The sequence below is a fragment of the Salmo trutta genome, chromosome 32, assembly GCF_901001165.1.
Source record: "Salmo trutta chromosome 32, fSalTru1.1, whole genome shotgun sequence".
Classification (NCBI taxonomy): Eukaryota; Metazoa; Chordata; class Actinopteri; order Salmoniformes; family Salmonidae; genus Salmo; species Salmo trutta.
The window spans coordinates 26,640,284-26,666,081 of NC_042988.1; the positions used below are offsets into that span (position 1 = coordinate 26,640,284).

The 25,798-nt window shown below is 44.2% G+C and overlaps 2 protein-coding genes across 3 annotated transcripts; one reads left to right on the forward strand and one right to left on the reverse strand.

Annotated features, from left to right (window-relative positions):
• The first annotated feature begins 121 nt into the window (after nucleotides 1–121).
• slc27a1a (solute carrier family 27 member 1a) lies at nucleotides 122–12,297 on the forward strand. Its single transcript, XM_029728554.1, has 13 exons — nucleotides 122–599; nucleotides 1,012–1,179; nucleotides 1,385–1,779; nucleotides 4,325–4,492; nucleotides 7,640–7,709; nucleotides 7,861–7,952; nucleotides 8,113–8,222; nucleotides 8,374–8,583; nucleotides 8,799–8,925; nucleotides 9,125–9,262; nucleotides 9,426–9,590; nucleotides 10,241–10,387; nucleotides 10,532–12,297. Exons 2-13 carry the CDS (start codon nucleotides 1,013–1,015, stop codon nucleotides 10,687–10,689), a joined length of 1,947 nt encoding a protein of 648 aa, XP_029584414.1. The 5' UTR covers nucleotides 122–599; nucleotide 1,012; the 3' UTR covers nucleotides 10,690–12,297.
• Nucleotides 12,291–18,743, reverse strand: LOC115171583 (zinc-binding protein A33-like). Of its 2 annotated transcripts, none has more exons than XM_029728556.1 (6): nucleotides 18,380–18,743; nucleotides 15,613–15,708; nucleotides 15,227–15,457; nucleotides 15,061–15,083; nucleotides 13,884–14,002; nucleotides 12,291–13,730 (listed from the first exon to the last, which is right to left on the reverse strand). In XM_029728556.1, exons 1-6 carry the CDS (start codon nucleotides 18,716–18,718, stop codon nucleotides 13,189–13,191), a joined length of 1,350 nt encoding a protein of 449 aa, XP_029584416.1. In that variant the 5' UTR covers nucleotides 18,719–18,743; the 3' UTR covers nucleotides 12,291–13,188. The 2 variants fall into 2 exon arrangements, with proteins under 2 accessions (XP_029584416.1, XP_029584415.1); XM_029728555.1 differs by lacking the exon at nucleotides 18,380–18,743 and adding an exon at nucleotides 16,648–17,325.
• Nucleotides 18,744–25,798: the final 7,055 nt, after the last annotated feature.

Consider the following 25,798-nt stretch of genomic DNA (forward strand, 5'->3'; position numbering starts at 1 on the left):
ACTGGATGAAGTGAACCTGAAACGGGCGGGTCAAGAGGCGGATTCCCCTTCGTCATCATAACATCGGCCAATGGGATTGAGTCGGTAATTCGATGAGGAGCAAATGGCTGAGTTCACAGAGAAAGGACGATACTATTAGGGCGGTGCTGTTGGTGGTCGTCGCAATGCAATAACATTCAATATGGAGTACATAGTACTGTGCTTCTTATATTTCGGCTACTGCAAATAGATAAGTATCCATTAACTGTCTAGTCATTCCATCATTTAGTGAATCTGTTTCGGAATTCTTTAGAGCGCGTAGGGTATGTATTTGATGCATTGTTACATGACAGGCGTTGTTCTGATAGCAATTTGGTGCGGTGACAGTTAAACTGTCAAACTGTTGTAACATTTAGATACGTATTAATGTAGCAATATTTCAAAAGATAAATGTTATCCTTGCAACGAACTCAACAGCGTGTGGTGGCGATTCTAATTTGTATACAAGCTTGGTAGTGGCTAAAGCGCTATTGAACGTATTGTAGAATACTCGGTTACTAGGTGAAAGGTTAGGGACATCGCTCTCAAATAGTTCGTCGTCGGATCGTGTATGATCATAGGTAAGAGACTAGGCCTACGCTCTGTAGGCAACGCTGTATTATATGATTTGCACGGTGCACTTGAACTAGCCTGCCTAAAACAAATAAATCACGGTTCAAACACCAACTATACAGTATGTAATCCTATAAGGTCGAGGCTACCTCGCATTTAATTTTAATTCATTACACATATTTACATTTTCACTGTTGAAATTAGTCAAGTTAGGTAGTCATTTACAGTCAAGTTAGTCATTTTAATAAGAGAGACTGGTCCTAAAGCACTCTTAGCTCTCTGTCCTCCACTGCCACGTGTTGCACACCCTCTATCCTTACCCCTCTGCCATTACATTTTAACACCATGCTGAAGGCCTGTCTCTCTCCCTCACTTATCCCACCCTTATAACCCTTTGAAACTCCTCTCCTCCACTGCTAGGATGCGCAATGCAGCGAGTGCCTCTTTGTCTCTGGGATCGCTGGGTCTGCTGCGTCTCTTCGGGGTCCCCTGGTCCTGGAGCTTAGCAGCAGGCTTCGGGGTCTTTCTGGGCACAGGTGGTTGGAAGTACCTCTACATCGTAGTCCGTACTGCCAAAAGAGACCTAAAGTGAGTGCCTTTAATTTGTTAAGAATATGTAGTGTGCTTGCGTCAACTTCTACTACCAAAAAAAACAAAAAACATTTAGACTGCTGAAGCAGGCACACACATTTTCTTCAGGAAATGTAACTTTTACTAGTTAGTCATCATCACTATAGGTAATGGTAAAATAGTAACATTCTCTCCCTAATCTCCCTCTCTGTACTCCTTCCAGTGGCCTTTATGTGTTGTTACGAGTCAAGATAGCCTTGTGGCACCACCTACGACGCAACTCCAATATCCCCTCCATCTTTGCCCAGACGGTGAAGCAGCACCCAAATAAACCCGCCCTCATCTACGATGCCACAGGAGAGACGTGGACCTTCACCCAGCTGGACCTTCTGTCTAACGCTGTGGCCCAATGGGCTCTGGCCCAGGGCTGGGCCCCGGGGGATGTGGTGGCCCTCTTCATGGAGAGCCGGCCCTTGCAGGTGGCCCTCTGGCTGGGCCTGGCCAAGGTGGGGGTGGAGGCAGCACTCATCAACTTCAACCTGCAGAGGGACGCTCTCCTGCACTGTGTTGGAGTGTCTGCGTCCAGAGGGATCGTGTTCGGAGCCGAGCTGGCTGGTGGTAGGTAGAGGTCGACCGATTATGATTTTTCAACGCCGATACCGATTTATTGGAGGACCAAAAAACATAATTTTTTTATTTGTAATAATGACAATTACAACAATACTGAATGAACACTTATTTTAACTTAATATAATACATCAATAAAATCAATTTAGCTTCAAATAAATAATGAAACATGTTCAATTTGGTTTAAATAATGCAAAAACAAAGTGTTGGAGAAAAAAGTGCAATATGTGCCATGTAAGAAAGCTAACGTTTAAGTTCCTTGCTCAGAACATGAGAACATATGAAAGCTGGGGGTTCCTTTTAACATGAGTCTTCAATATTCCCAGGTAAGATGTTTTAGGTTATAGGAATTATAGGGCTATTTCTCTCTATACGATTTGTATTTCATATACCTTTGACTATTGGATGTTCTTATAGGCACTTTAGTATTGCCAGTGTAACAGTATAGCTTCCGTCCCTCTCCTTGCTCCTACCTGGGCTCGAACCAGGAACACATCGACAACAGCCACCCTCGAAGCAGCGTTACCCATGCAGAGCAAGGGGAACAACTACTCCAAGTCTCAGAGCGAGTGACGTTTGAAATGCTATTAGCGCGCACCCGGCTAACTAGCTTGCCATTTCACATCAGTTACACCAGCCTAATCTTGGGAGTTGACAGGCTTGAAGTCATAAACAGCGCAATGCTTGAAGCATTGCAAAGAGCTGCTGGCAAAAGGCACGAAAGTGCTGTTTGAATGAATGCTTACGAGCCTGCTGGTGCCTACCACCGCTCAGTCAGACTGCTCTATCAAATCATAGACTTAATTATAACATAATAACACACAGATATACGAGCCTTAGGTCATTTAATATGGTGGAATCCGGAAACTATCATCTCGAAAACAAAACGTTTTTTTCTTTCAGTGAAATACGGAACCGTTCCGTATTTTATCTAACGGGTGGCATCCCTAAGTCTAAATATTCCTGTTACATTGCACAACCTTCAATGTTATGTCATAATTACATAAAATTCTGGCAAATTAGTTCGCAACGAGCCAGGCGGCCCAAACTGTTGCATATACCCTGACTCTGGATTTCCTTTAGCTAAATATGCAGGTTTAAAAATATATACTTGGTGTATTGATTTTAAGAAAGACATTGTTTATGGTTAGGTACACGTTGGAGCAATGACAGTCCTTTTTCACGAATGCACATCCGCATCGATTATATGCAACGCAGGACAGGCTAGATAAACTAGTAATATCATCAACCATGTGTAGTTAACTAGCGATTATGATTGATTGATTGTTTTTTATAAGATAAGTTTAATACTAGCTAGCAACTTACCTTGGCTTCTTACTGCATTCGCATAACAGGCAGGCTCCTCATGGAGTGCAATGTAAAGCAGGTGGTTAGAGCGTTGGACAAGTTAACCGTAAGGTTGCAAGATTGAATCCCCAAGCTGACAAGGTAAAAATCTGTCGTCTGTCCCTGAACAAGGCAGTTAACCCACCGTTCCTAGGCCGTCATTGAAAATAAGAATGTGTTCTTAACTGACTTGCCTAGTTAAATAAAGGAGTTTAAAAAAAAAGTGAGAAAAAAAATGGAAAGAAAAAAAAAACGTCTAATCGGTGTCCAAAAATACCGATGACAGATTGTTATGAAAACTGGAAATCAGCCCTAATTAATGGGCCATTCCGATTAATCGGTCGACCTCTAGTGGTAGGTGGGATTCAGAGCTGGGGAAATGTGGGGTTTGGGGTCTGTATTCACAAAGCGTCTCAGAGTACGAGTGCTGATCAAGGATCGGGTCACTCCTCTTATTCATTATGATTTAAAAGGCAAAACTGGTCCTAAATCAGTCAATGCAGGCTTTTTCTTGCAAGCATTCCAAAGATAATTTCCAATGTTCTGATGGCCTGTTGCAATATTCCATCTCAGAATTCTGTCTCTGTACATCTGGGTGGGTCAACTGTCTGGCAACAGTCTTACGTCTGCTTATTTCAGACATCTAACTATCATTATAAAGCGTTCCAACAATTTTTTTCTGATGGTCTGTTCCAATATTCCATCTGAGTTCTGTCTGTTGATTCTGTCAGGGTGGGTCAACAGTGATGTTCTGTCTGCTCATTTGTTTTGTTGCACTTTTATTGTCAACATTCTATGCATAATGCATCAGTGCGCTATCTTTCTTGTAATTATGATTTGTCTCTTCCCTTGACCAGGTAGTTAATCGATAACTACCTTTCAATTCTGTATTCACTCTCCCAGTGAAAGTCCCCTTCTGAAATATCCTGTGGCTCACTCCTCTACTCTCTGTCTTCTATCCCTCAACTCTTCTCTCCCTCTTCTATTCCTCCTCTATACCTCTCCCACCCCTCTCCATCTTCTCTCTCCCTCCTCTATCCCTGTACTCTCCCTATCCCTCTTCTATTCCTATTCTATCCCTCCATCTCTCTCCCTTATTTCTTTCTCCCCCTTTCTCTCTGCCTCATATCTCTGCCTCTATTTCTCGCACTCCTATCTCTCTCCCTCCTCTCTTTCTTTGTTTCCTCAGCCATGTTGGAGGTGAGCTCATCCCTGAGCCCGTCGATGGTGCGGTTTTGTACAGGAGAGCTCAGTGTAGACTGTCTGGCCTCCCTGGCTGCCCAGAATCTGGACTATATTCTGGCTTCGGCCCCTACACTGCCCCCTCCTCCCTGCATCCCACCCAAGAGCTTCAATGGTGAGTGTCCTCCTTCCCCTCACATCTTATTGTTCATCCAGTCTCCTATAACCTGTGGCTGGACACTTATTTTGAAGCATTTCAGAATGTAATATTGTGTATAACATCATAATACTACACACTACTATGCTCTCTTGCTGCCAAGGTAACATATACCTCACAATCTCTGGCCGTCTCCAACAAGATAAAATGTATCTTGCCATATGTAAAACAGTTTAGCTGGAGTCCACAACTATCTGCTAATACCCATCTCACATTGACAGCTTAGTAGGTCAGAGCTGACGGGTAAAATGAGCCCACATGAAAAAAAATGGATCTGTATGCATGGAGTGTTTTCCACATGAATATTCCACTGTCATCCTCACTTTTTCAAGTGAAATAAAACAGTTCAGTCACTTTTCCTTGTCACTCACTGTCTCACTCAGACAAAGAGCTGTAATTACCAAGACTAAATTGGAAGCTCTTTCCCTAAGATGATTGATCCATCCCAATTTCCTGGTGATTTTGTATTCTACTCAGTCCTGGTTATTTTTTGGTATCCGTGTCACAGATTCAATCTAGGGCAGATGTGGCTTTGATTGACAGCTCCAGGTGTCAGCTGAGCTTTGAGTAAATCATGTGTTGTTAGTATGAACTTATCTCCGCGGCAAATTAACTTCTCCTCACATACCCTCAGCCAATTCCATGTATTTTATTTATTCCAGTACTAGCGTACCTGATTTAACCTGTCAACTAATCATCAAGCCCTTGATTAGATGTATCAGGCCTCCTGAGTGGCGCAGCGGTCTAAGGCGCTGCATTGCGGTGCTAGAGGCGTTACTGCAGACCCTGGTTCGTTCCCAGGGCCGTGATCGGGAGTCCCATAGGGCAGCGCACAATTGGCCCAGTGTCGTCCGGGTTAGGGGAGGGTATGGGGGTTAGGCCATCATTGTAAATAAGAATTTGTTCTTAACCGACTTGCCTAGTTAAATAAAGGTTACATATACAGTTGAGGTCGGAAGTTTACATGCACCTTAGCCAAATGCATTTAAACTCAGTTTTTCACAATTCCGAACATTTAATCCTAGTAAAAATTCCCTGTCTTAGGTCAGTTAGGATCACCACTTCATTTTAAGAATGTGAAATGTCAGAATAATAGTAGAGAGAATGATTTATTTCAGCTTTTATTTCTTTCATCACATTCTCAGTGGGTCAGAAGTTTACATACACTCAATTAGTATTTCTTAGCATTGCCTTTAAATTGTTTAACTTGGGTCAAACGTTTCGGGTAGCCTTCCACAAGCTTCCCACATTAAGTTGGGTGAATTTTGTCCCATTTCTCCTGACAGAGCTGGTGTAACTGAGTCAAGTTTGTAGGACTCCTTGCTCGCACACGATTTTTCAGTTCTGCCCACATATTTTCTATAGGATTGAGCTCTGGGCTTTGTGATGGCAACTTCAATACCTTGACTTTGTTGTCCTTCAGCTATTTTGCCACAACTTTGGAAGTATGCTTGGGGTCATTGTCCATTTGGAAGACCCATTTGCGACCAAGCTTTAAATTCCTGACTGATGTCTTGAGATGTTGCTTCAATATATCCACATAATTTTCCTACCGCATGATGCCATCTTTTGTGAAGTGTACAAGTCCCTCCTGCAGCAAAGTACCCCCACAACATGATGCTGCCACCCCCGTGCTTCACGATTGGGATGGTGTTCTTCAGCTTGCAAGCCTCCCGCTTTTTCCTCCAAACATAAAGATGGTCATTATGGCCAAACAGTTCTATTTTTGTTTCATTAGACCAGAGGACATTTCTCCAAAAAGTACCATCTCTGTCCCCATGTGTAGTTGCAAACTGTAGTCTGGCTTTTTTATGGCGGTTTTGGAGCAGTGGCTTCTTCCTTGCTGAGCGGCCTTTCAGGTTATGCCGATATAGAACTCGTTTTACTGTGGATATAGATACTTTTGTACCTGTTTCCTCCAGCATCTTCACAAGATCCTTTGCTGTTGTTCTGGGATTGATTTGCACTTTTCGCACCAAAGTACGTTTATCTGTAGGAGACAGAATGCGTCTTTTTCCTGAGCGGTATGATGGCTGCGTGGTCCCATGATGTTTATACTTGTGTACTATTGTTTGTACAGATGAACGTGGTACCTTCAGGTGTTTGGAAATTGCTCCCAAGGATGAACCAGACTTGTGGGTGGAGGTTTACAAAACAAATTCTGATGTCTTGGCTGATTTATTTTGATTTTCCCATGATGTCAAGCAAAGGGGCACTGAGTTTGAAGGTAGGCCTTGAAATACATCCACAGGTACACCTCCAATTGACTCAAATTATGTCAATTAGCCTATCAGAAGCTTCTAAAGCCATGACATTTTCTGGAATTTGCCAAGCTGTTTAAAGGCACAGTCAATTTTAGTGTATGCAAACTTCTGACCCACTGGAATTGTGATACAGTGAATTATAAGTGAAATAATCTGTCTGTAAACAATTGTTGGGAAAATTACTTGTGTCATGCACAAAGTAGATGTCCTAACCGACTTGCCAAAACTACAGTTTGTTAACAAGAAATTTGTGGAGTGGTTGAAAAATGAGTTTTAATGACTCCAACCTAAGTGTATGTAAACTTCCGACTTCAACTGTATATATTTATTTATTTTTATCAGGTGTACTAGAACGGGAATAAATTGAATAAGTGGAACAGGCAGGGAGTACTCAAGGAGAGGTTTGGGAAACTTTCTGTTGGGTATTTCTTAGTCAATCTCAGGCGTATCAGTGGGCAGCCCAGTCAGTGAACTGGCCATCCCAGAGAGTGTTATGGAGATGCAGGGGTTTTGCTAAATGGGCTATCTGGGGTCTCTGTGCTCTCGTTTAGATGTGGTGTGAGGACAGTGTGAGTGGGTGTCCGCATCTTGGTTTGCGTGGGTACCAGTTACCACTTGTCTCTCTGGTTGTGATTGTCAGTCTCACTGTTGTAAATAGAATGTGTTGTTTCAGTCATGTTATTTAACCTTCCCTTCCTCTCTCCATCCTTCCCTCCCTTCCTTTTATCCTTCCTCCACCCTCCCATTTCCCCCCTGTCCCTCTCTTCACCCTCTCCTTCTCTTCACCCTTTCCTCTCTCTCTCCTCTCTCCATCCTCCCCCACAACCACCAACCTCAACAGATCGTCTGTTCTATATATACACCTCAGGCACCACAGGACTCCCTAAAGCTGCCATAGTGGTGCACAGTCGGTGAGTCTCTCAGTCTCAGCATCCTAATATCCAGCAGCGATACACTTGTCTAGTGTGTTTCTGCGTATGATGATTCCCAATGCTATAGCTTAGCACCCACTGCATTCATGTTTTTGATTATTGAATCCTTTTTGTATTGTTCTATCTTCAGGTATTACCGTATCGCTGCTTTTGGATACCATGCTTTCCGCATGCGCCAGGATGACATCATCTACGACTGCCTTCCCCTCTACCACTCTGCAGGTGTGTGTCTTCTCTTCATTCATCTCTCCATCTTTTGCTTCTGTCCCACCACCTTCCACTGTCTTTCAGGAGTCATTTGGTTTGGTCTGACAGTGTGGTCCTAATTCTCCTCCTCAACCTGTCACCCTCACTGGCTGTCCAATGTTCCTCTCCTGTACAGGTAACATCATGGGTGTAGGCCAGTGTCTCATCAATGGACTCACTGTGGTGGTGAAGAAGAAATTCTCAGCCAGTCGCTTCTGGGAAGATTGCATCAAGCACAACTGCACTGTAAGTAGAAAAAAGCTTATGTATCCTTTTCTATGAGCATAGGAAGAACATCCTGACTCTTGAGTGGTCGATGTACAGCTATAAGCGTTTTGATTGAAAACCGCATTGAATTTAAATCTGATGTCTACGCTGTTCCCCATCCGTCCACTAGGTGGTGCAGTACATAGGGGAGATCTGTCGCTACCTGCTGTCCCAGCCGGTGCGGCCATCTGAGAAGGGTCACCGGGTTCGCCTGGCGGTGGGGAATGGGCTGCGCCCTAGTGTCTGGGAGGCCTTCACTGAGCGCTTTGGGGTGGCACAGGTTGGGGAGTTCTACGGAGCCACCGAATGCAACTGTAGCATCGCCAACATGGACGGCAAGGTAGGGGTCATGGGCAATGTTGTCAACTGCCTCAATCAACAATTATGTAAATAATAGAGAGCAATATATTTTTGCTGAAGACTGCGACTTTTATAGAGCCGCAATACAATGTGGTGTACCTCAAGGATCTATTCTTGGGCCATTATTATTTCTTATTTACATAAAAGGATCTTCCTGTGGTATCAAATACTTTTTATGTCTTCTCCACTGACAAGGTGGGAGCTTGTGGGTTCAACAGCCGCATCCTGCCCAATGTGTACCCAATCCGCCTCATGAAAGTGGATGAGGAGACCACTGAGCTGGTGAGGGACAGGCACGGCCTGTGTGTGCCCTGCCGTCCTGGTAAGTAAATGGGCACCGATATCAAAAATCTACATTTTTAGACACGATATCGATAAATATAGGACTTTTACAAAACCAACTCTGTGTGTGAATGTTAACCTGGGTAACTGTAAAGCATGTTGTGAAAAATGTATGTAAAAAGGGATTCATAACTACACTTGGATAGATTGACCTCTCCATGTACGACTCCTCTCTTCAGGGGAGCCAGGGCTGCTGGTGGGAAGGATCAACCAACAGGACCCGCTACGGAGGTTTGATGGCTACTCCAACCAGGACGCCACCAGGAAGAAGATCGCCAACAACGTCTTCAAGAAAAATGACTCGGCATATCTGTCAGGTAAACCCATAGGCCCTTAGTGTGATTAAACAATAATTATGGATTTAATGTTTACTTCGATTATCATACTTGGAATTAATGCTTTTATATCCGTCCTTATCTTTTCATTATCTTTACCACAATGTAATGTGTAATCAACTCACCTCTCTCTACCTCCTCCCAGGGGATGTGTTGGTGATGGATGAGCTGGGCTACATGTACTTCCGGGACCGCAGTGGGGACACGTTCCGCTGGAGAGGAGAGAACGTCTCCACCACCGAGGTGGAGGGAACACTGAGTGGTCTGCTGGGCCAGGCCGATGTGGCTGTGTATGGGGTAGCTGTACCAGGTCAGATGAAGTTCACATTATGTGCACCATGTTACATGTATGATAGTGACAGGAGGTGAAACCAGGAGTTACTCTCCACTTAAAGGCCCATTGCAGTCAAAATTCTGTTTTCCCTGTGTTTCGTATCATTGTACAGCTGATGAAACAAACTCTGTAAAAGTGTTAACAAAATGACCAGTGCTATTTCCTGATAGTTGCTGGTTGAAAATATAATCTACACAGGAACTTCTAATCAGCAGGTTTTGCCTGAGTGGTGTTTCGGCTTGCCTGGTATCATCACCAGGTGGTAATTCTAGTTAATCGACCAATAAGAGTTCCAAACTTCTCTGCCAGTAACAGCTAGTTTTCAGTTGTCTCCTATCCACTCAAACCACTCCCAGGCAAAATTCTTGCTTGAGAAATAGCTTTTCTTTAGCAAAAAACTATTTTTTTAAATTTTAATGGAAAAATATCACTATTGTACTTAATTGTTACCCAGAAATGATTTGATATTGATGTAAAAACAGCTGAATTGGGCCTTTTTAAATGTTGATTTGACAGCATTGTCCCTGTTAAATAAATGTAAAAATCGACCAGTCAACAGGGTGTTTAGGAAGACTTGTCTTTGGCCCTTTGCAGCATGGTGTTGTGAAATGTTTGTCTCTCCGTAGATGTGGAAGGGAAGGCAGGGATGGCTGCCATCGCAGACCCAACAGGGACATTTGACTGTGACGCGTTCCTGCGAGAGGTCCAACAGGCCCTGCCTCCTTACGCCCGCCCCGTGTTCCTACGCATCTCCCCACAAGTAGACACCACAGGTGAGTGGACTGGACACAAGGCTAATTCTAATGTGAAATATTGATCAATTGTATTTTTTATAAGGCCTTGCATGAAGCATCTAATGCTCATTCCAAGAAATAATCAAATATATTAATGACCTATTTTCTTTGTTTTCCTCCTAGGTACCTTTAAAATCCAGAAGACCCGGTTGCAGAGGGAGGGATACGATCCACGCTTATCAACCGACCAGATCTACTTTTTGAACTCCAGAGCAGGGCGTTATGAGGCTGTGAATGAGGACCTACACAGTGCTATAGTGGAGGGTAGAATGGCTCTATGAGATGGACTACTTTAAGCTGGGTTTACACAACACGTTTATGAGGCTGCTTTGAGCCACAGCTTGTTATAGCTACGTTAAATCTAACCACATAACTGTTTTCGCGAGACACGTAGGTATGGACAATCCTCACGACCAAGTGAGGAATGTTGTAGTGTGTGACCCCTGTCTGTGCCACATGGTTTAGTGTGGCACCACTACGTTGGCAAGACAACAAAATACTACAGGAAAGATGGTCGTTTAGTGCAAGAGGCTCAGCCATGTTAGGATTTTGAAAGTCATGTAGTGCACACCCGGCTTTAGGAAAGTGACTGTCAAGGTGTCAGATACTGGAGACTGTGATATGCTGGAGTGGAAAAGCCTTATCATGCCGTTCTAATGCAGTGTAAGACTTGTCATAAGCATGCATGACCCCTTATCATGTCTTATCAACTCATAATGATCCTGTCTAAACATCCGGCAATTTTTTGTCGGTTGATATTTTCATATGTTGTGAAAAATAACATATGATAAGCCTTATTATAAAGGCTCATCTGTGCTTAGAACACGTTATAAAGCATTACACCTGCAGGCTTTAAGTAGTGTTATTGCTGAAGTCTCCATGTATCAGTGTTTGTCCCTACACCAGCTCCCTGGATCTAGTCAGATCTGGGGACCGAAGAGCTACTGATCAATCAATAGGGAAACCTTAGTACTGTTACAAAACCATGTTTTAACACTGTATCAATAATATCCAAGGACAAGCTTGGATGAGGGCTTTTTCCCCCATTTTACTTCTTCATTTGTGTTTCTTAGTTTAGCCAAATGAAAACGTTCAAGCCTTCAACACTACAATGCACATAGAGTACAGCAAGTTTTCACTTGAAACCAGGACGTCTGTTACAATGACAGCATTTGTCTGTTTGTTACAATGAGAGTGTAAAAGAGATGAGAGCTGGGACTGAATATACCACAGTCGTTGAGAGACCAGTCTCTTGAAGAAGATTGTGTTCCAGGCTATTTGCTCCCAACCTTGTAATAGTAGTGTGTTATTATGTAAAGAACAAAATACTGAACAGGTATTTAGCAATACTTGAGTGTCCATGTTGGATGAGGTGTTGCTACCTGTGTGTTAGTAGTATGATAGAACATGCTGCAGCTGAACATGCCTCTTATTCCAAACACTATCTAACCGTAGGAGTTTCCATTGTGAGATTACTTTTTTTAAATGTAAAACTAAACCCGATTACGTAACATGTTTGAAGTAATGGATGATATGCACTGACTGACCACTCGGGTTCACACACATTGATATTCTGTGCCTTGTGGGAACCCTGTGGGAACCCTGTGGAAGCCCTGTGGGTGCCCTGTGGAAGCCCTGTGGAAGCCCTGTGTGTCCTGGAACTATTGGGGTTTGATGCTTAACCTGACTAAGGAACTCCAATACATATGAGAGAACACTATTTAAACAATATCTTGAAAATCTTTCAGTGATAATGGCTGCCCTATTATGTAATAAAGCAATTTTTCAGAGTAATATTGTAGATAGAATTGATTGTGAACATTAATCTAGCTCTCCATTTTCATACATTTGTTTAGGTGTAACTCAAAAATAAAGGTTTGTAAAAGACACCAGTGTTATTTTATTTTGTGATTCAGAACAGAGTTATAAGGGCTCTGACATTCTAGGACAAACTTGTACCTTTTTAGGGCTGTTAACTAGTTTCAGGTCTACCTATTTCAAGACTTGCTACTTTTCAAGTCAACATGTACGCTGACTGTCCAAAACAATAGGAACACCTACTCTTTCCATGACAGACTGACCAGGTGAAGCTATGATGCCTTATGTATATCACTTGTTAAATCCACTTCAATCAGTGTAGATGAAGGGGAGGAGATGGGTTAAAGAAAGACTTTTATGCCTTGTGACAATTGTGTATATGTGCTATTCAGAGAGTGAATGGGCAAGATAAATGGGGTATGGTAGTAGGTGCCAGTGGCACCGGTTTGAGTATGTTTAGAACTTCAAAGCTGCTGGGTGTTTCACGCTCAACAGTTTCCTGTGTATATCAAGAATGATCCATCACCCAAAGGATATCTAGCCACCCTCACAGAGCTGTGGGAAGCATTGGATTCAACATGAGCCAGCATCCCTGTGGAATGCTTTCTACACTTTGTAGAGTCCATGCCCTGACAAATTGAGGCTGTTCTGAGCACACAAGAATATTAGGAAGTTGTTCCTAATGTTTGGTATACTCAGTGTATATCATCTGTAGACACATAATACTCACAAACATAAGACATAATTGATATTCACAAAATTGATATTCACAAAGTAGTAAAAATAATAATAATAGGGGCACCTAGCATCCGATATTCATATATCATACATGCTTTATTCCAGACTGGCCCTTCCAAGTGATCAGCCTCCATCATCTAAGACTAGGTAGTAAACTCAACTGGATCTATCTGTAAGTAACTGAGCCTCCACTGCTTGTTAGTAATGAACCCCCATGGAGCCCTCTAGAGCTCCACAGCAGCAGACAGCCGGACGGGCAGCAGTCTCAGTGGGTGTTCCTTACAGGCCGTGCAGAAGTAAGGAAACACCCGGGGTGAGATGACGTCTGTAAACGTATAGAGGGGTGTCCTCTCCCGGGGGTCAAAGAAGGTCACCTTGCCCCTGTCCATGTCCAACACCACCCTGATGACCTGGGGCTCCTTCCTCATCATGGTCAAGGGTGCCCACGGTGCCGTGCACGCCTTGTGCTCGCCGTTGCGGAAGCGTATAGTCCAGAAGCCCTCGGCTGGCGTCAGCACGTGCTTGCCCTTCCTGTTGATGGACTCGCTGGCCACGCCTACCACCCAGTACGTGTTAGCCTTTACCTCTACCTCCCAGCTGTGGCGGCCAGAGCAGAACCCCTCAGAGCCCAGTAACTCAGCGCTGATGTCAAACCTCTCGGGGTTGTTTGGGAGCTTGAAGACCTGGGAGCAGCACTGGACCACGGTCAGATCCTCAGACAGGATGAAGCAGCTAGCGGCTGTGTTGGGGTCCAGAGTCACAGGAGCTGGGGAGAGAGGAGAAGAGATGAGCCTCAAATGGAAGACAGAGATGATCGAGAAGGCAGAACTGAGATTAAATTAATTATATGGAAACACTTTATTTCCTGTGAGGAAACAGTACAGTCACTTCTACTAACTCATATTTGATTAATACTCACTATATTGAATGATGCTCTTCATCTTGTCCCAGATGTTGAACTTTACAGAACCCAGGTGCTTTGCCACATCAATCAGAGTTCCAGGAATCATCTTTGGATCCAGCGGCATATGCCAGGTTCTGGAATGACGACATTCAGTGATGAGTCATATCCTGTCTATTATACCAACGAAAATATATATTCTTTTACCATGAAATTGATGTATGATGGATTGTATCATATTTATTGCTATTTTGTGTCAAAGTAAAGTTAATTTTAACATGATGATCTGTTTTTATTAAAAAGGTAGACTCAGTGAAATGACATTGCCACGAGCAGCACCGCAGATATTGCGATGAGCGAGATGCAAGACTTTCACACAGCCATACAGAGTATCTATGTGTGCATGGGTTTGCTTCATGCTGTTAGAGCGTGGTAGGGACCAAAACAGCTAAGTTTACCCTCGCTCTTCAACGCTCTTAGTTATTGTATGCTGTTTACTTTGTGCACCTGCGTCATATCGCTGAGTCTACCTTTAAAGGCTCTTTTCAATCAGTTACGCTTAAGCCGACATCCGCATAGCGGTTGTTTTGGTGGTGTCGGAGGTGGAACTGTGTTAGAGCTGTCAAATACACAAGCGGCTCCTGGCATTATACCTAAAGTGGACATTGCTGTTGGCTGCACGGAGTCGCCTTGTTTACAATTTCGAATACTGGAGTTTGAGATGTAATCTACACCTCAATTAGGCTGATACAAATCGTTATTATTTAGTTTTATGATTTTCTATTTGAGTGTCATTATTTCTATATTGCCTAAACTTTCTCATTTTAAACTTTCAACGTGAGTGGGAGGGGTGTGACTGTGATCAAGAGCATCTGCTCACCATTCTGACAGCTCCAACACAGCTACACCTCCGATACCGCCAAACCATCAGCAATGCAGGTGTCGGCTATCGCTGGTTAAAGATCGATCTGATTGATTCTAGGCCTAAGTTAAGATAATAATTGAATCTGGAAACACACATTAGCCTTAGATGTGTCTGCCACATTCACTAGTTAGATGACTGTTTTCATCAGTATATTATGGGCACACAATAGTGAGGCAGTATGGGTCTCTGTCTATTTTTTGTATTTTGCCTCTGTTAGCTCATGACATCAACCCATGGGTCAAACGAATGGCTATTCCTGACTCTACTTACCTCTTGATGATATCCTTGTAGTTCTGAAAAGCAAGTAAATGTATCACTTTTAGATGGACAGCTACAATATTCCACATGCATGTTATGTTTCTATATTTTAGTCTTTATTTTGCTATGGGAATTCCCTTTGTACTGTAAGTAGGGTTTAACTTCATACTGTGTATACCTGTAAGAATGGGATGTCCTGAGACCTCATCTCTTGCTCTACGGTTCTGATGGTGTTTGAGAGGGACGTCAGTTCGTTGGACATCTCCTCAATCTTCTCCTTTAGAAGCAGACTCTTTTGATCCTCCTCTGCCTTCAGAACATTCAATCTGGCTGCCTCCTCATCTCTCAGGAACTGGTGAAGGGTTTCAAACTCATCCTTTATCTGCCTTTCAGTATGCTCAACCTGGTTCTGGAATTAGACATGTTTAGACATGAAAGACCTGAAACACTCAATGAACCCAGGTTACATTACTGATGATGTGTTCCATGAGCATTAGAAGATGTATTGATCCAGATAGGACACCATCAAAATCTTTCTAAAGTGCTAGAAATACAATACCCCACCTTGATGTGCTCTGCCGTTTGATCACAGACGACCATAGCCTTCTTGAACAGCTGCAGCTTCTCCTTCAATGGGGTCAATGCAGTCTTGAGTTCCTCCTGGAATGTAATGGCAAGATATTTACACTTTAACACATACTACAGGGTCAGGCTGGCCATAAGCCAGGCTGTCAACAGCACAATGTGTTGGTTTCATCAGTCAGGTACCGCTGCATCGCAGCCCAATCACAGCATTCAGCTGCATGTGTAAAAGTTCCCAATACCTCCTTGACTGGAAGATCCAAATCAATTGATAGCTGGACCTAGGTAATGCCACGGCAACATTAATAGAGTCTGGATCATGTGACTGAGTGACAGAGAGGGTGGAGACGATGATGAAACAAAAGACTACACACAGATTCAGAAAGTCAATGTGCCAGAGCAATGTAGAAAGTTTGGACATTGAGTTTTCTGCATTGAGGCACACTGAGCTCATGATCCATGCTCTGTTGATGTTGTCTTTGAGTATTAAATTCTAACATTAAAATGTTTCTTGTTCCTAAAACAGGGTCAAAGACAGCTGGTGGGCCAGGGGAGGAGGGGAATGTAGAGGGGTACACTTGAGAGACCTGGGATCTGGTTTCATTCCTCCCAGGGGCCCAAGCATCGACCAACCCAACATATGAATCTATTAAAAGAATGTTCAACTTTTCCAAACCCCCCTGTTAACCATCCCACTGTGTCAAAGATGGTTTCTATAACACACACGTTTTTACAAAACAAAACTGTCAAACAAAAAACTAAAAAAGTAATATATTCCTTTTCATGATGAAAGAAGTGCTGCTGGTTTAGCAACTTGTGAAAGTTTTGTGCAAGTTATTTGACAATGCGGGCGGTAAAGGATGGCAGCTGGAGGTTAGATGAGACTGAACGTACAGATGAAAGTTAGTTTCCCTCTGACAAGCAAAGTTAAGAGCGAGGGTATGGCTGATGAGAGACACATTCGGTGACAGTGACACTGACAGCACGGTGAAGACAACCAAGGTTGTGCTCGCCTACCTTACAGTCGTGTGCACCTTCCCCAATGGGGTAGAGCCTGTGCCCCTTGTGTACCACCGACGTCTGGCACGCAACACAGATGGGCTGCAGATCGTCCAGACAGAAGAGTGAGAGTGTCTCTCCGTGTTCCTTACACACCATAGGGTTATTCCTGCTGGTCATCTCCTTCTTGAAGGACTCGCAGGTCTTCTCCAGAATGGTGTTTACCACAATCTCATTCATGGAGGAACGTCTCCAGCATAGAGGGCAGAAGTGGCAGTCGTCCTCACCATCCTGGGTACTCCAGCTGTCTTGAAGGCATGTTTTACAGAACCTGTGTCTGCAGGAGAGCACAACGGGCTGGTTGAAGATAATTCCACAGAGGGGGCAGGAGAGATTGTCTTCGCGGTGCCTGGACGCCATTCTGCCTGTCAGGTTTTTAAAACAGGGCTGGAGCAGCAGCAGGGTCAGATAAGGTTACTGTGCTCCTCCCACCGCTGTTGCCGGGGTTCTCTGGGGTCTACCTCAGTTAAACTTTAATGCTTAAAGGAAATGAATATGTCCATAGGGCTTCCATCGGCTTGAGTAGTGGATATGCAAATAAACACCTCCCACTGCATGATAAATCACAGCTATCCACCAGATATCTTTGAAGGAAGACCAGAGAGCGAGTGATAGTCCCATTTCCTTGACGCAGTGTTCTGAGATCAGTGTTGTTGGAAAGGGGGGAGATTGGCACGTCAGAGTGATGATGCAAGGGGGTCTGCCTTATACAGCCAATAACATTTTGATGAGGGTGATGCAATAATCATTTGATCATTTAAAAAGTCACAAGACTGGTGGGGCCAGCGTATTCCATAAGAATGATACGGTCCATCTGGGATGTCTGGGAAGAAACACAATAACCAAGAAAAGATGGGAAGATGGTGAGTATTAATAGATGGAGAGAATGTATTAGGTGGGAGGGAGGAGGGTAAGAAAATACCCCTCCACTGACCCCTGCAAAGTTTTCCACAGTCCAACTTAGCCTTGACTAAGTGCTGGGTCTAACATTTGACAAATCCCTGTCCTAAAAACAGCCCAGGGTCCAAGATGTATTAAAATGCTAAATTGTTGTACAAACGGGCCATAATTTACTCTTTTTTTATTTTGTCCTAAATAAGTCAATTTAAGTCACTGTAAGTTACTAACCTGCATTTGTTGGTAACACTTTACCCAAAGCCTACAGGTATAATTCATTATGCGGTGGTTGTAATGCATTTGTAAGACCTATAATGTCTTAAAAGGATAGTTTGCTTTTTAAAAGGTTGATCTAATTTTCAACCTAGGGTGTTGTTGTTTCTGGATGTTACTAAATAACCAGCAAGCTCATTTAAAACCGTTTGGTGGAAACAACAACACCCTAGGAAAGTTGAAAATAAGCCAAACTTTAAAAAAAAGTAAACTATCCCTTTAATGTATTCATTTTGTTGTTCTGTCCAGCTTTCTGGTGCCTGACGCTCTCATTCAAATCAGAATCATGGGTTTTAGAAGAGGAACATCAAAACAGCAACACTTTTGGGCAAACTTAGGGACTATTTATTGGGGACGAAGTCATTAAAGTTTAGTGGCATTTAGCTGAATGTGCATTCTGGTTGCCGAAACTATTATTATATTAACCTAATAGTTTGGGTAGTGGGAGTTAGCCCACAAGGATCAACTCCTGCACTGGGAATAGATTTAAACACTAAATAGATTTGCTGTCGCGGCTTACCTTGCAGTCCACCACTGCCTCAGCTATTGGGTACACTTTGTGATCCTTATGGTCAACTGACCAATGATAATCACAGATAGGCTGCAGGTCTGTGACACAGAAGATCTTCAGTTTGTCCCTGTGTTCCTCACACGTTCTCTGAGGACCTCCAGGGTAGTCGATAATGCACAGAGGACATATTTCAGAACCCTGCTGCTCCCAGAACTCATCCAGACAGAGATTGCAGAAGCTACAGCCACAGGTATGACAGCTGAGAACCACGGGAACAGAGAAGACCTTTCTACATACAGCACAGGAGAGATCATCATCCTCCAGGAGAGTGGAAGCTTTGGCCTCCATTCTCCCACAGAGCTAGAGCTGGACTCCGGTATGCATCTATAATAGGCCGCAGTGGCTCAGATATGGTTACGCTGGCCTGTGAGCCTTCGCCCCTCTGACGTTTATTTTACTCCAAGCTTTGTAAATCAAGTGTGAATTTTATAGTGACATTGAATAGCAGCCCAAGTGAATATCTACAGTGCCTTGCAAAAGTATTCATCCCCCTTGGCATTTTTCCTATTTTGTTGCATTACAAACTGTCATTTAAATTGATTTTTATTTGGATTTCATGTACTGGACATACACAAAATAGTCAAAATTGGTGAAGTGAAATGAAAAAAATGACTTGTTTTAAAAAAATGTAAAACGGAAAAGTGGTGCGTGCATATGTATTCACCCCCTTTGCTATGAAGACCCTAAATAAGATCTGGAAGCAACCAATTACCTTCAGAAGTCACATAATTAGTTAAATAAAGTCCACCTGTGTGCAATCTAAGTGTCACATGATCTGTGTATATATACACCTGTTATGACAGGCCCCAGAGTCTGCAACACCACTAAGCAAGGGGCACCACCAAGCAAGCGGCACCATGAAGACCAAGGAGCTCTCCAAACAGGTCAGGGACAAAGTTGTGAAGAAGTACAGATCAGGGTTGGGTTATAAAAAATATCAGAAACTTTGAACATCCCACGTAGCACCACTAAATCAATTTTTTTGAAATGGAAAGAATATGGCACCACAACAAACCTGCCAAGAGAGGGCCGCCCACCAAAATTCACGGATCAGGCAAGGAGGGCATTAATCAGAGAGGCAACATAGAGACCAAAGATAACCCTGAAGGAGAAGCAAAGCTCCACAGTGGAGATTGGAGTATCTGTCCATAGGACCACTTTAAGCCGTACACTCCACAGAGCTGGGCTTTACAGAAGAGTGGCCAGAAAAAAGACTTTGCTTAAAGAAAAAAAATAAGCATTTGGTGTTTGCCAAAAGGCATGTGGGAGACTCCCCAAACATATGGAAGAAGCTACTCTGGTCAGATTAGACTAAAATTGAGCTTTTTGGCCATCAAGGAAAACGCTCTGTCTGGTGCAAACCCAACACCTCTCATCACCCTGAGAAAACCATCCCCAAAGTGAAGCATGGTGGTGGCAGCATCATGCTGTGGGGATGTTTTTCATCGGCAGGGACTGGGAAACTGGTCAGAATTGAAGGAATGATGGCTGGCACTAAATACAGGGAAATTCTTGAAGGAAACCTGTTTCTGTCTTCCAGAGATTTGAGACTGGGAAGGAGGTTCACCTTCCAGCAGGACAATGACCCTAAGCATACTGCTAAAGCAACACTCGAGTGGTTTATGGGGAAACACTTAAATGTCTTGGAATGGCCTAGTCAAAGCCCAGACCTCAATCCAATTGAGAATCTGTGGCATGACTTAAAGATTGCTGTAGACCAGCGGAACCCATCCAACTTGAAGGAGCTGGAACAGTTTTGCCTTGAAGAATTGGCAAAAATCCCAGTGGCTTGATGTGCCAAGCTTATAGAGACCTACCCCAAAAGACTTGCAGCTGTAATTGCTGCAAAAGATGGCTATACAAAGTATTGACTTGGGGGGGGGTGAATAGTTTGTTTCACAAGAAAATATATTTAGCATCTTCAAAGTGGTAGGCATGTTGTGTAAATCAAATGATTCAAATCCCCCAAAAATCTATTTTAATTCCAGGTTGTAAGGCAACAAAATAGGAAAAATACCAAGGGAGTGAATACTTTCGCAAGCCACTGTAATTTGTGCCAAAAGAGAACCTGAACTGGAAAATTATTATCATTCGTGATTATAATTAACTACCTTTTGAGAAGAATATTATCACCTCAGACAAAATTTCGAAATCAACTGAGGGCCTCCAGAGTGGCGCAGCGGTCTAAGGCACTGCATCGCGGTGCTAGAGGCATCACTACAGATCCGGGTTTGATCCCAGGCTGTGTCGTAGCCGGCCTCGACAGGGAGACCCATGAGGGGGTGCACAATTGACCCAGCATCGTCCGAGTTAGAGAAGGGTTTGGCCGGCCGGGATGTCCTTGTTCCATCATGCTCTAGCGACTCCTTGTCGCCAGTGTTTCCTCTGACACATTGGTGCGGCTGGCTTCCAGGTTAAGCAAGCAGTGTGTCAAGAAGCAGTGCGGCTTGGCAGGGTCGTGTTTCAGAGGACGCGTGGCTCTCGACCTTCGCCTCTCCCAAGTCCATACGAGAGTTGCAGCAATGGGACAAGACTGTAACTACCAATTGTATATCACAAAAATTGGGGAGAAAAAAGGGTAAAAAGTACAACAAAAAAATCAACTGAGATCAATTTCCCTGACAGAATGACCCCTCTGAAGAGCAGCATGAAGTAAGTACAGAGACTCTTCAATGATGGACTCCAGCTACTATGCAAATGTACACCAGCACTGACACTGGGACGCTTCTGATTCCCAGGTACTACTGACATATACACCCACACAGCCATCCAATGACAGAGACAATCTTCCATCCTATCATCTCTTCCCTCTGCTCAAACCTTCTCCAACCTATCTCCTGATTCTGCCTCCTCAACCCTCCTCTCCTCCCTTTCTGCATCCTTTGACTCTCTATGTCCCCTATCCTCCAGGCCGGCTCGGTCCTCCCCTCCTGATCCGTGGCTCGACGACTCATTGCGAGCTCACAGAACAGGGCTCCGGGCAGCCGAGCGGAAATGGAGGAAAACTCGCCTCCCAGCGGACCTGGCATCCTTTCACTCCCTCCTCTCTACATTTTCCTCTTCTGTCTCTGCTGCTAAAGCCACTTTCTACCACTCTAAATTCCAAGCATCTGCCTCTAACCCTAGGAAGCTCCTTGCCACCTTCTCCTCCCTCCTGAATCCTCCTCCCCCTCCCCCCCCTCCTCCCTCTCTGCGGATGACTTCGTCAACCATTTTGAAAAGAAGGTCGACGACATCCGATCCCTTCCGTCTTCAAGAGAGCGAGAGTTGCACCCCTTCTGAAAAAACCTACACTCAATCCCTCCGATGTCAACAACTACAGACCAGTATCCCTTCTTTCTTTTCTCTCCAAAACTCTTGAACGTGCCGTCCTTGGCCAGCTCTCCTGCTATCTCTCTCAGAATGACCTTCTTGATCCAAATCAGTCAGGTTTCAAGACTGGTCATTCAACTGAGACTGCTCTTCTCTGTGTCACGGAGGCGCTCCGCACTGCTAAAGCTAACTCTCTCTCCTCTGCTCTCATCCTTCTAGACCTATCGGCTGCCTTTGATACTGTGAACCATCAGATCCTCCTCTCCACACTCTCCGAGTTGGGCATCTCCAGCGCGGCCCACGCTTGGATTGCGTCCTACCTGACAGGTCCTACCAGGTGGCCTGGCGAGAATCTGTCTCCGCACCACGTGCTCTCACCACTGGTGTCCCCCAGGGCTCTGTTCTAGGCCCTCTCCTATTCTCGCTATACACCAAGTCACTTGGCTCTGTCATATCCTCACATGGTCTCTCCTATCATTGCTATGCAGACGACGCACAATTAATCTTCTCCTTTCCCCCTTCTGATAACCAGGTGGCGAATCGCATCTCTGCATGTCTGGCAGACATATCAATGTGGATGACGGATCACCACCTCAAGCTGAACCTCGGCAAGACGGAGCTGCTCTTCCTCCCGGGGAAGGACTGCCCGTTCCATGATCTCGCCATCACGGTTGACAACTCCATTGTGTCCTCCTCCCAGAGTGCTAAGAACCTTGGCGTGATCCTGGACAACACCCTGTCGTTCTCAACTAACATCAAGGCGGTGACCCGATCCTGTAGGTTCATGCTCTACAACATTCGCAGAGTACGACCCTGCCTCACACAGGAAGCGGCGCAGGTCCTAATCCAGGCACTTGTCATCTCCCGTCTGGATTACTGCAACTCGCTGTTGGCTGGGCTCCCTGCCTGTGCCATTAAACCCCTACAACTCATCCAGAACGCCGCAGCCCGTCTGGTGTTCAACCTTCCCAAGTTCTCTCACGTCACCCTGCTCCTCCGCTCTCTCCACTGGCTTCCAGTTGAAGCTCGCATCCGCTACAAGACCATGGTGCTTGCCTACGGAGCTGTGAGGGGAACGGCACCTCCGTACCTTCAGGCTCTGATCAGGCCCTACACCCAAACAAGGGCACTGCGTGCATCCACCTCTGGCCTGCTCGCCTCCCTACCTCTGAGGAAGTACAGTTCCCGCTCAGCCCAGTCAAAACTGTTCGCTGCTCTGGCACACCAATGGTGGAACAAGCTCCCTCACGACGCCAGGACAGCGGAGTCAATCACCACCTTCCGGAGACACCTGAAACCCCACCTCTTTAAGGAATACCTAGGATAGGATAAAGTAATCCTTCTAAACCCCCCCCTTAAAAGATATAGATGTACTATTGTAAAGTGGTTGTTCCACTGGATATCATAAGGTGAATGCACCAATTTGTAAGTCGCTCTGGATAAGAGCGTCTGCTAAATGACTTAAATGTAAATGTAAATGTAAACAATCAACTGAGCCCACATATGGTGGTTCATCCCACCCTACAATATAGCTGACTGAAGAGACTGACATGAGTGACCGACTTCACACTGACCCAAGGAGGAATGGCGGCTGAGGTTAAAAACTGGGTGTTACTGCCCAAACTTTTAAGGTACTCAAAATGTTGAATAAATCATGCATGAGACATAAATAGCCTTATATTTAGGCTATTTTACAACTTAATGTTAGATGGTTCCTAACCCTGAAAGTAGTCTATTAGCCAGGAGAAACTATAGTCCATGGTTTGAGTTTCATTAAACAGTCACTACAAACTTCAGCTAAGATTAGCCACCGCTAGCTAAAATTCAATAGAATGATTGGGGCAACAGCATAATTTCTAAAGTTTTTTTGACCAAATCACCTTAAAGTAACATCAAATTAAGTCATGGAGTTTATTTCAGTTGATTTGACTTTGAAATGTAGAATATTGCACAGTTGCCCCATCAGTCCCATCTAGCGGTGGCTCAAGTTTGCACCATAGATTGTGGTTTCTCTAAGCCCATGTACTACTTTCAGGTTAAGGAACCATCTAACATTAAGTTGTAAAATACTGAACTTATCCTTTAAGGATATTCAGATATCTGTGAAACAGACCATAACAAACTACTCCTTTAAGCATACCTTGCAGTCCTCCAGAGCCTCTTTAATGGGGTACACCCTGTGGTCTACATACTGCCCTGTTAGAGGACACTCAGAAAAGATAGGCAGCAAGTCTGTGACACAGAAGAGTGACAGTTTGATCCAATGTTCCTCACACTTTCTCTGTGGAGGTTTCTGAGGAGGTCTTTTGATGATGCACATAGGACATACTTCAGAACCCTGCTGCTCCCAGAACTCATCCAGACAGGGTATGCAGAAGCTACAGCCACAGGTCTGGCAGCTGAGGTCCAATGGGACAGTGAAGACCTCACTACATACAGCACAGCAGGAAACACGTGTTCCTGGAGAGTTTTAGCCTCCATTCTACCTCAGAGCTGGAGTTGAATGTACAGCTCTTTACTGCATGCATGTGTCTATAACAGGCTGCAGTTGCCTCAGACATGGTAAATCCAGTGTTATTGAATGTGGCATTGAATGGGAGAAGGGGGAATCCACAAGTGAACAGGTCATTTGCGCAACAATTTTTTTATCTACACATGAACAGAACATTATCACTTCACAGAAAAAGTATAATTCAACTGAGAACAATTTTACATTGGATGACCCCTCTGAAGAGGTGCATGCACGTCCCTTCTTATTCCCAGGTACTGATTCCCAGATACTGATTCTCTCTCTCCATCTCTCTCTCCCCCTCTCTATCTCTCTCTCCACATCTCTATAGCTCTCTCTCACACACACAGACAGACCTACAGACAAACCTACACACAGACCTGCCCACCCCCTTCCGCCCCACAAACACACACAAAGCCATCCAATAACAGACATTCAACTGACCCAACTTATGGTTGTTCACCCAAAGTACAATATAGCTGACTGAAGAGACCAACTTTAAAGTCACGCTGTGTAAGACGTGCATACCATCAAAGAGTGGGCCACCAACAAAAAAGAGACCGTTGTACAGTAGGTTGCTTGTTTTGGTATGGTATTTGCCAAAAAAATATGTATTGTTAAAGTAGTCTATGGGCCAGGAGAAACGGCAATTCATGATTAGGTTTTCTTTAAACAGCCGCAACAAACTTCAGCTAACATTATCCACCACAGCTAGCTAAAAATCTATGGAAGTGATAGGGGCAACCATGCAACCTTATTTATGTATTATTGACAAATCCCCTAACTAATGTCAAACAACATAATTGAGTTGATTTCACTTGATTAAGCGATACAGTTTAGAAAACTGCATGTTTGCCCGTATCAGTCCCATTGACTTTTAGCTAGCAGAGGCTTGTTTGTAGTGCCTATTTAAAGAAAACCAAACCATGGACTACACTTTTCCTGGCCCATAGAATTCTTTCAAACATCTACATTAAGTAGTAAAATACGGCACACTTCCCCTGAAAAAGTACTATAGTGTATACTATGGTAGGAATACTATAGTATTCACTGTAGTGTTTTTGCAGACTAATGTAGTATTTACAGTTTATTATAGTATAAATACTGTAGTAAAAAAAGAGTATATACTATATTATTCACTGTAGTTATAACGACACAAGGCGAGACCCAGACGCAGGCACAGGAGGCAGATGGTTTGAGCTCTGATATCTTTTATAGTCCAAGGGGCAAAAGGCAGGTCGGGGACAGGCATAAGTTCATAACCAGGTCAGAGTCCAAAATGGTACAGGGAGGCAGGCAGGCTCGAGGTCAGGGGCAGGCAGAATGGTCAGGCAGGCAGGCTCAGCGTCAGGACAGACAAGGGTCAGAACCAGGAGGATGAGGAAAAACAGAGACTGGGGGAAAAACGGCGCTAGGAGAAAACCGCTGGATGACTTGGCAAACAAGACGAACTAGCACAGACAGACAGAAAACACAGGTATAAATACACAGGGGATAATGGGGAAAATGGGCGACACCAGGAGGGGGGTGTCAGGTGATTCAGATCA

Excerpts from the sequence above, each read along its gene's own strand:
- LOC115171583 (XM_029728555.1), bottom strand. The coding sequence starts at position 17,049 with ATGGCGTCCAGGCACCGCGAAGACAATCTCTCCTGCCCCCTCTGTGGA. Across the intron at positions 14,003-15,060 it reads TACAAGGATATCATCAAGAG|AACCTGGCATATGCCGCTGG; the intron begins GTAAGTAGAGTC and ends TCGTCATTCCAG. Across the intron at positions 13,731-13,883 it reads GAAGAGCATCATTCAATATA|CTCCTGTGACTCTGGACCCC; the intron begins GTGAGTATTAAT and ends CTCTCTCCCCAG.
- slc27a1a (XM_029728554.1), top strand. The coding sequence starts at position 1,013 with ATGCGCAATGCAGCGAGTGCCTCTTTGTCTCTGGGATCGCTGGGTCTG. Across the intron at positions 7,710-7,860 it reads GCCATAGTGGTGCACAGTCG|GTATTACCGTATCGCTGCTT; the intron begins GTGAGTCTCTCA and ends TTCTATCTTCAG. Across the intron at positions 10,388-10,531 it reads CCCACAAGTAGACACCACAG|GTACCTTTAAAATCCAGAAG; the intron begins GTGAGTGGACTG and ends TTTTCCTCCTAG.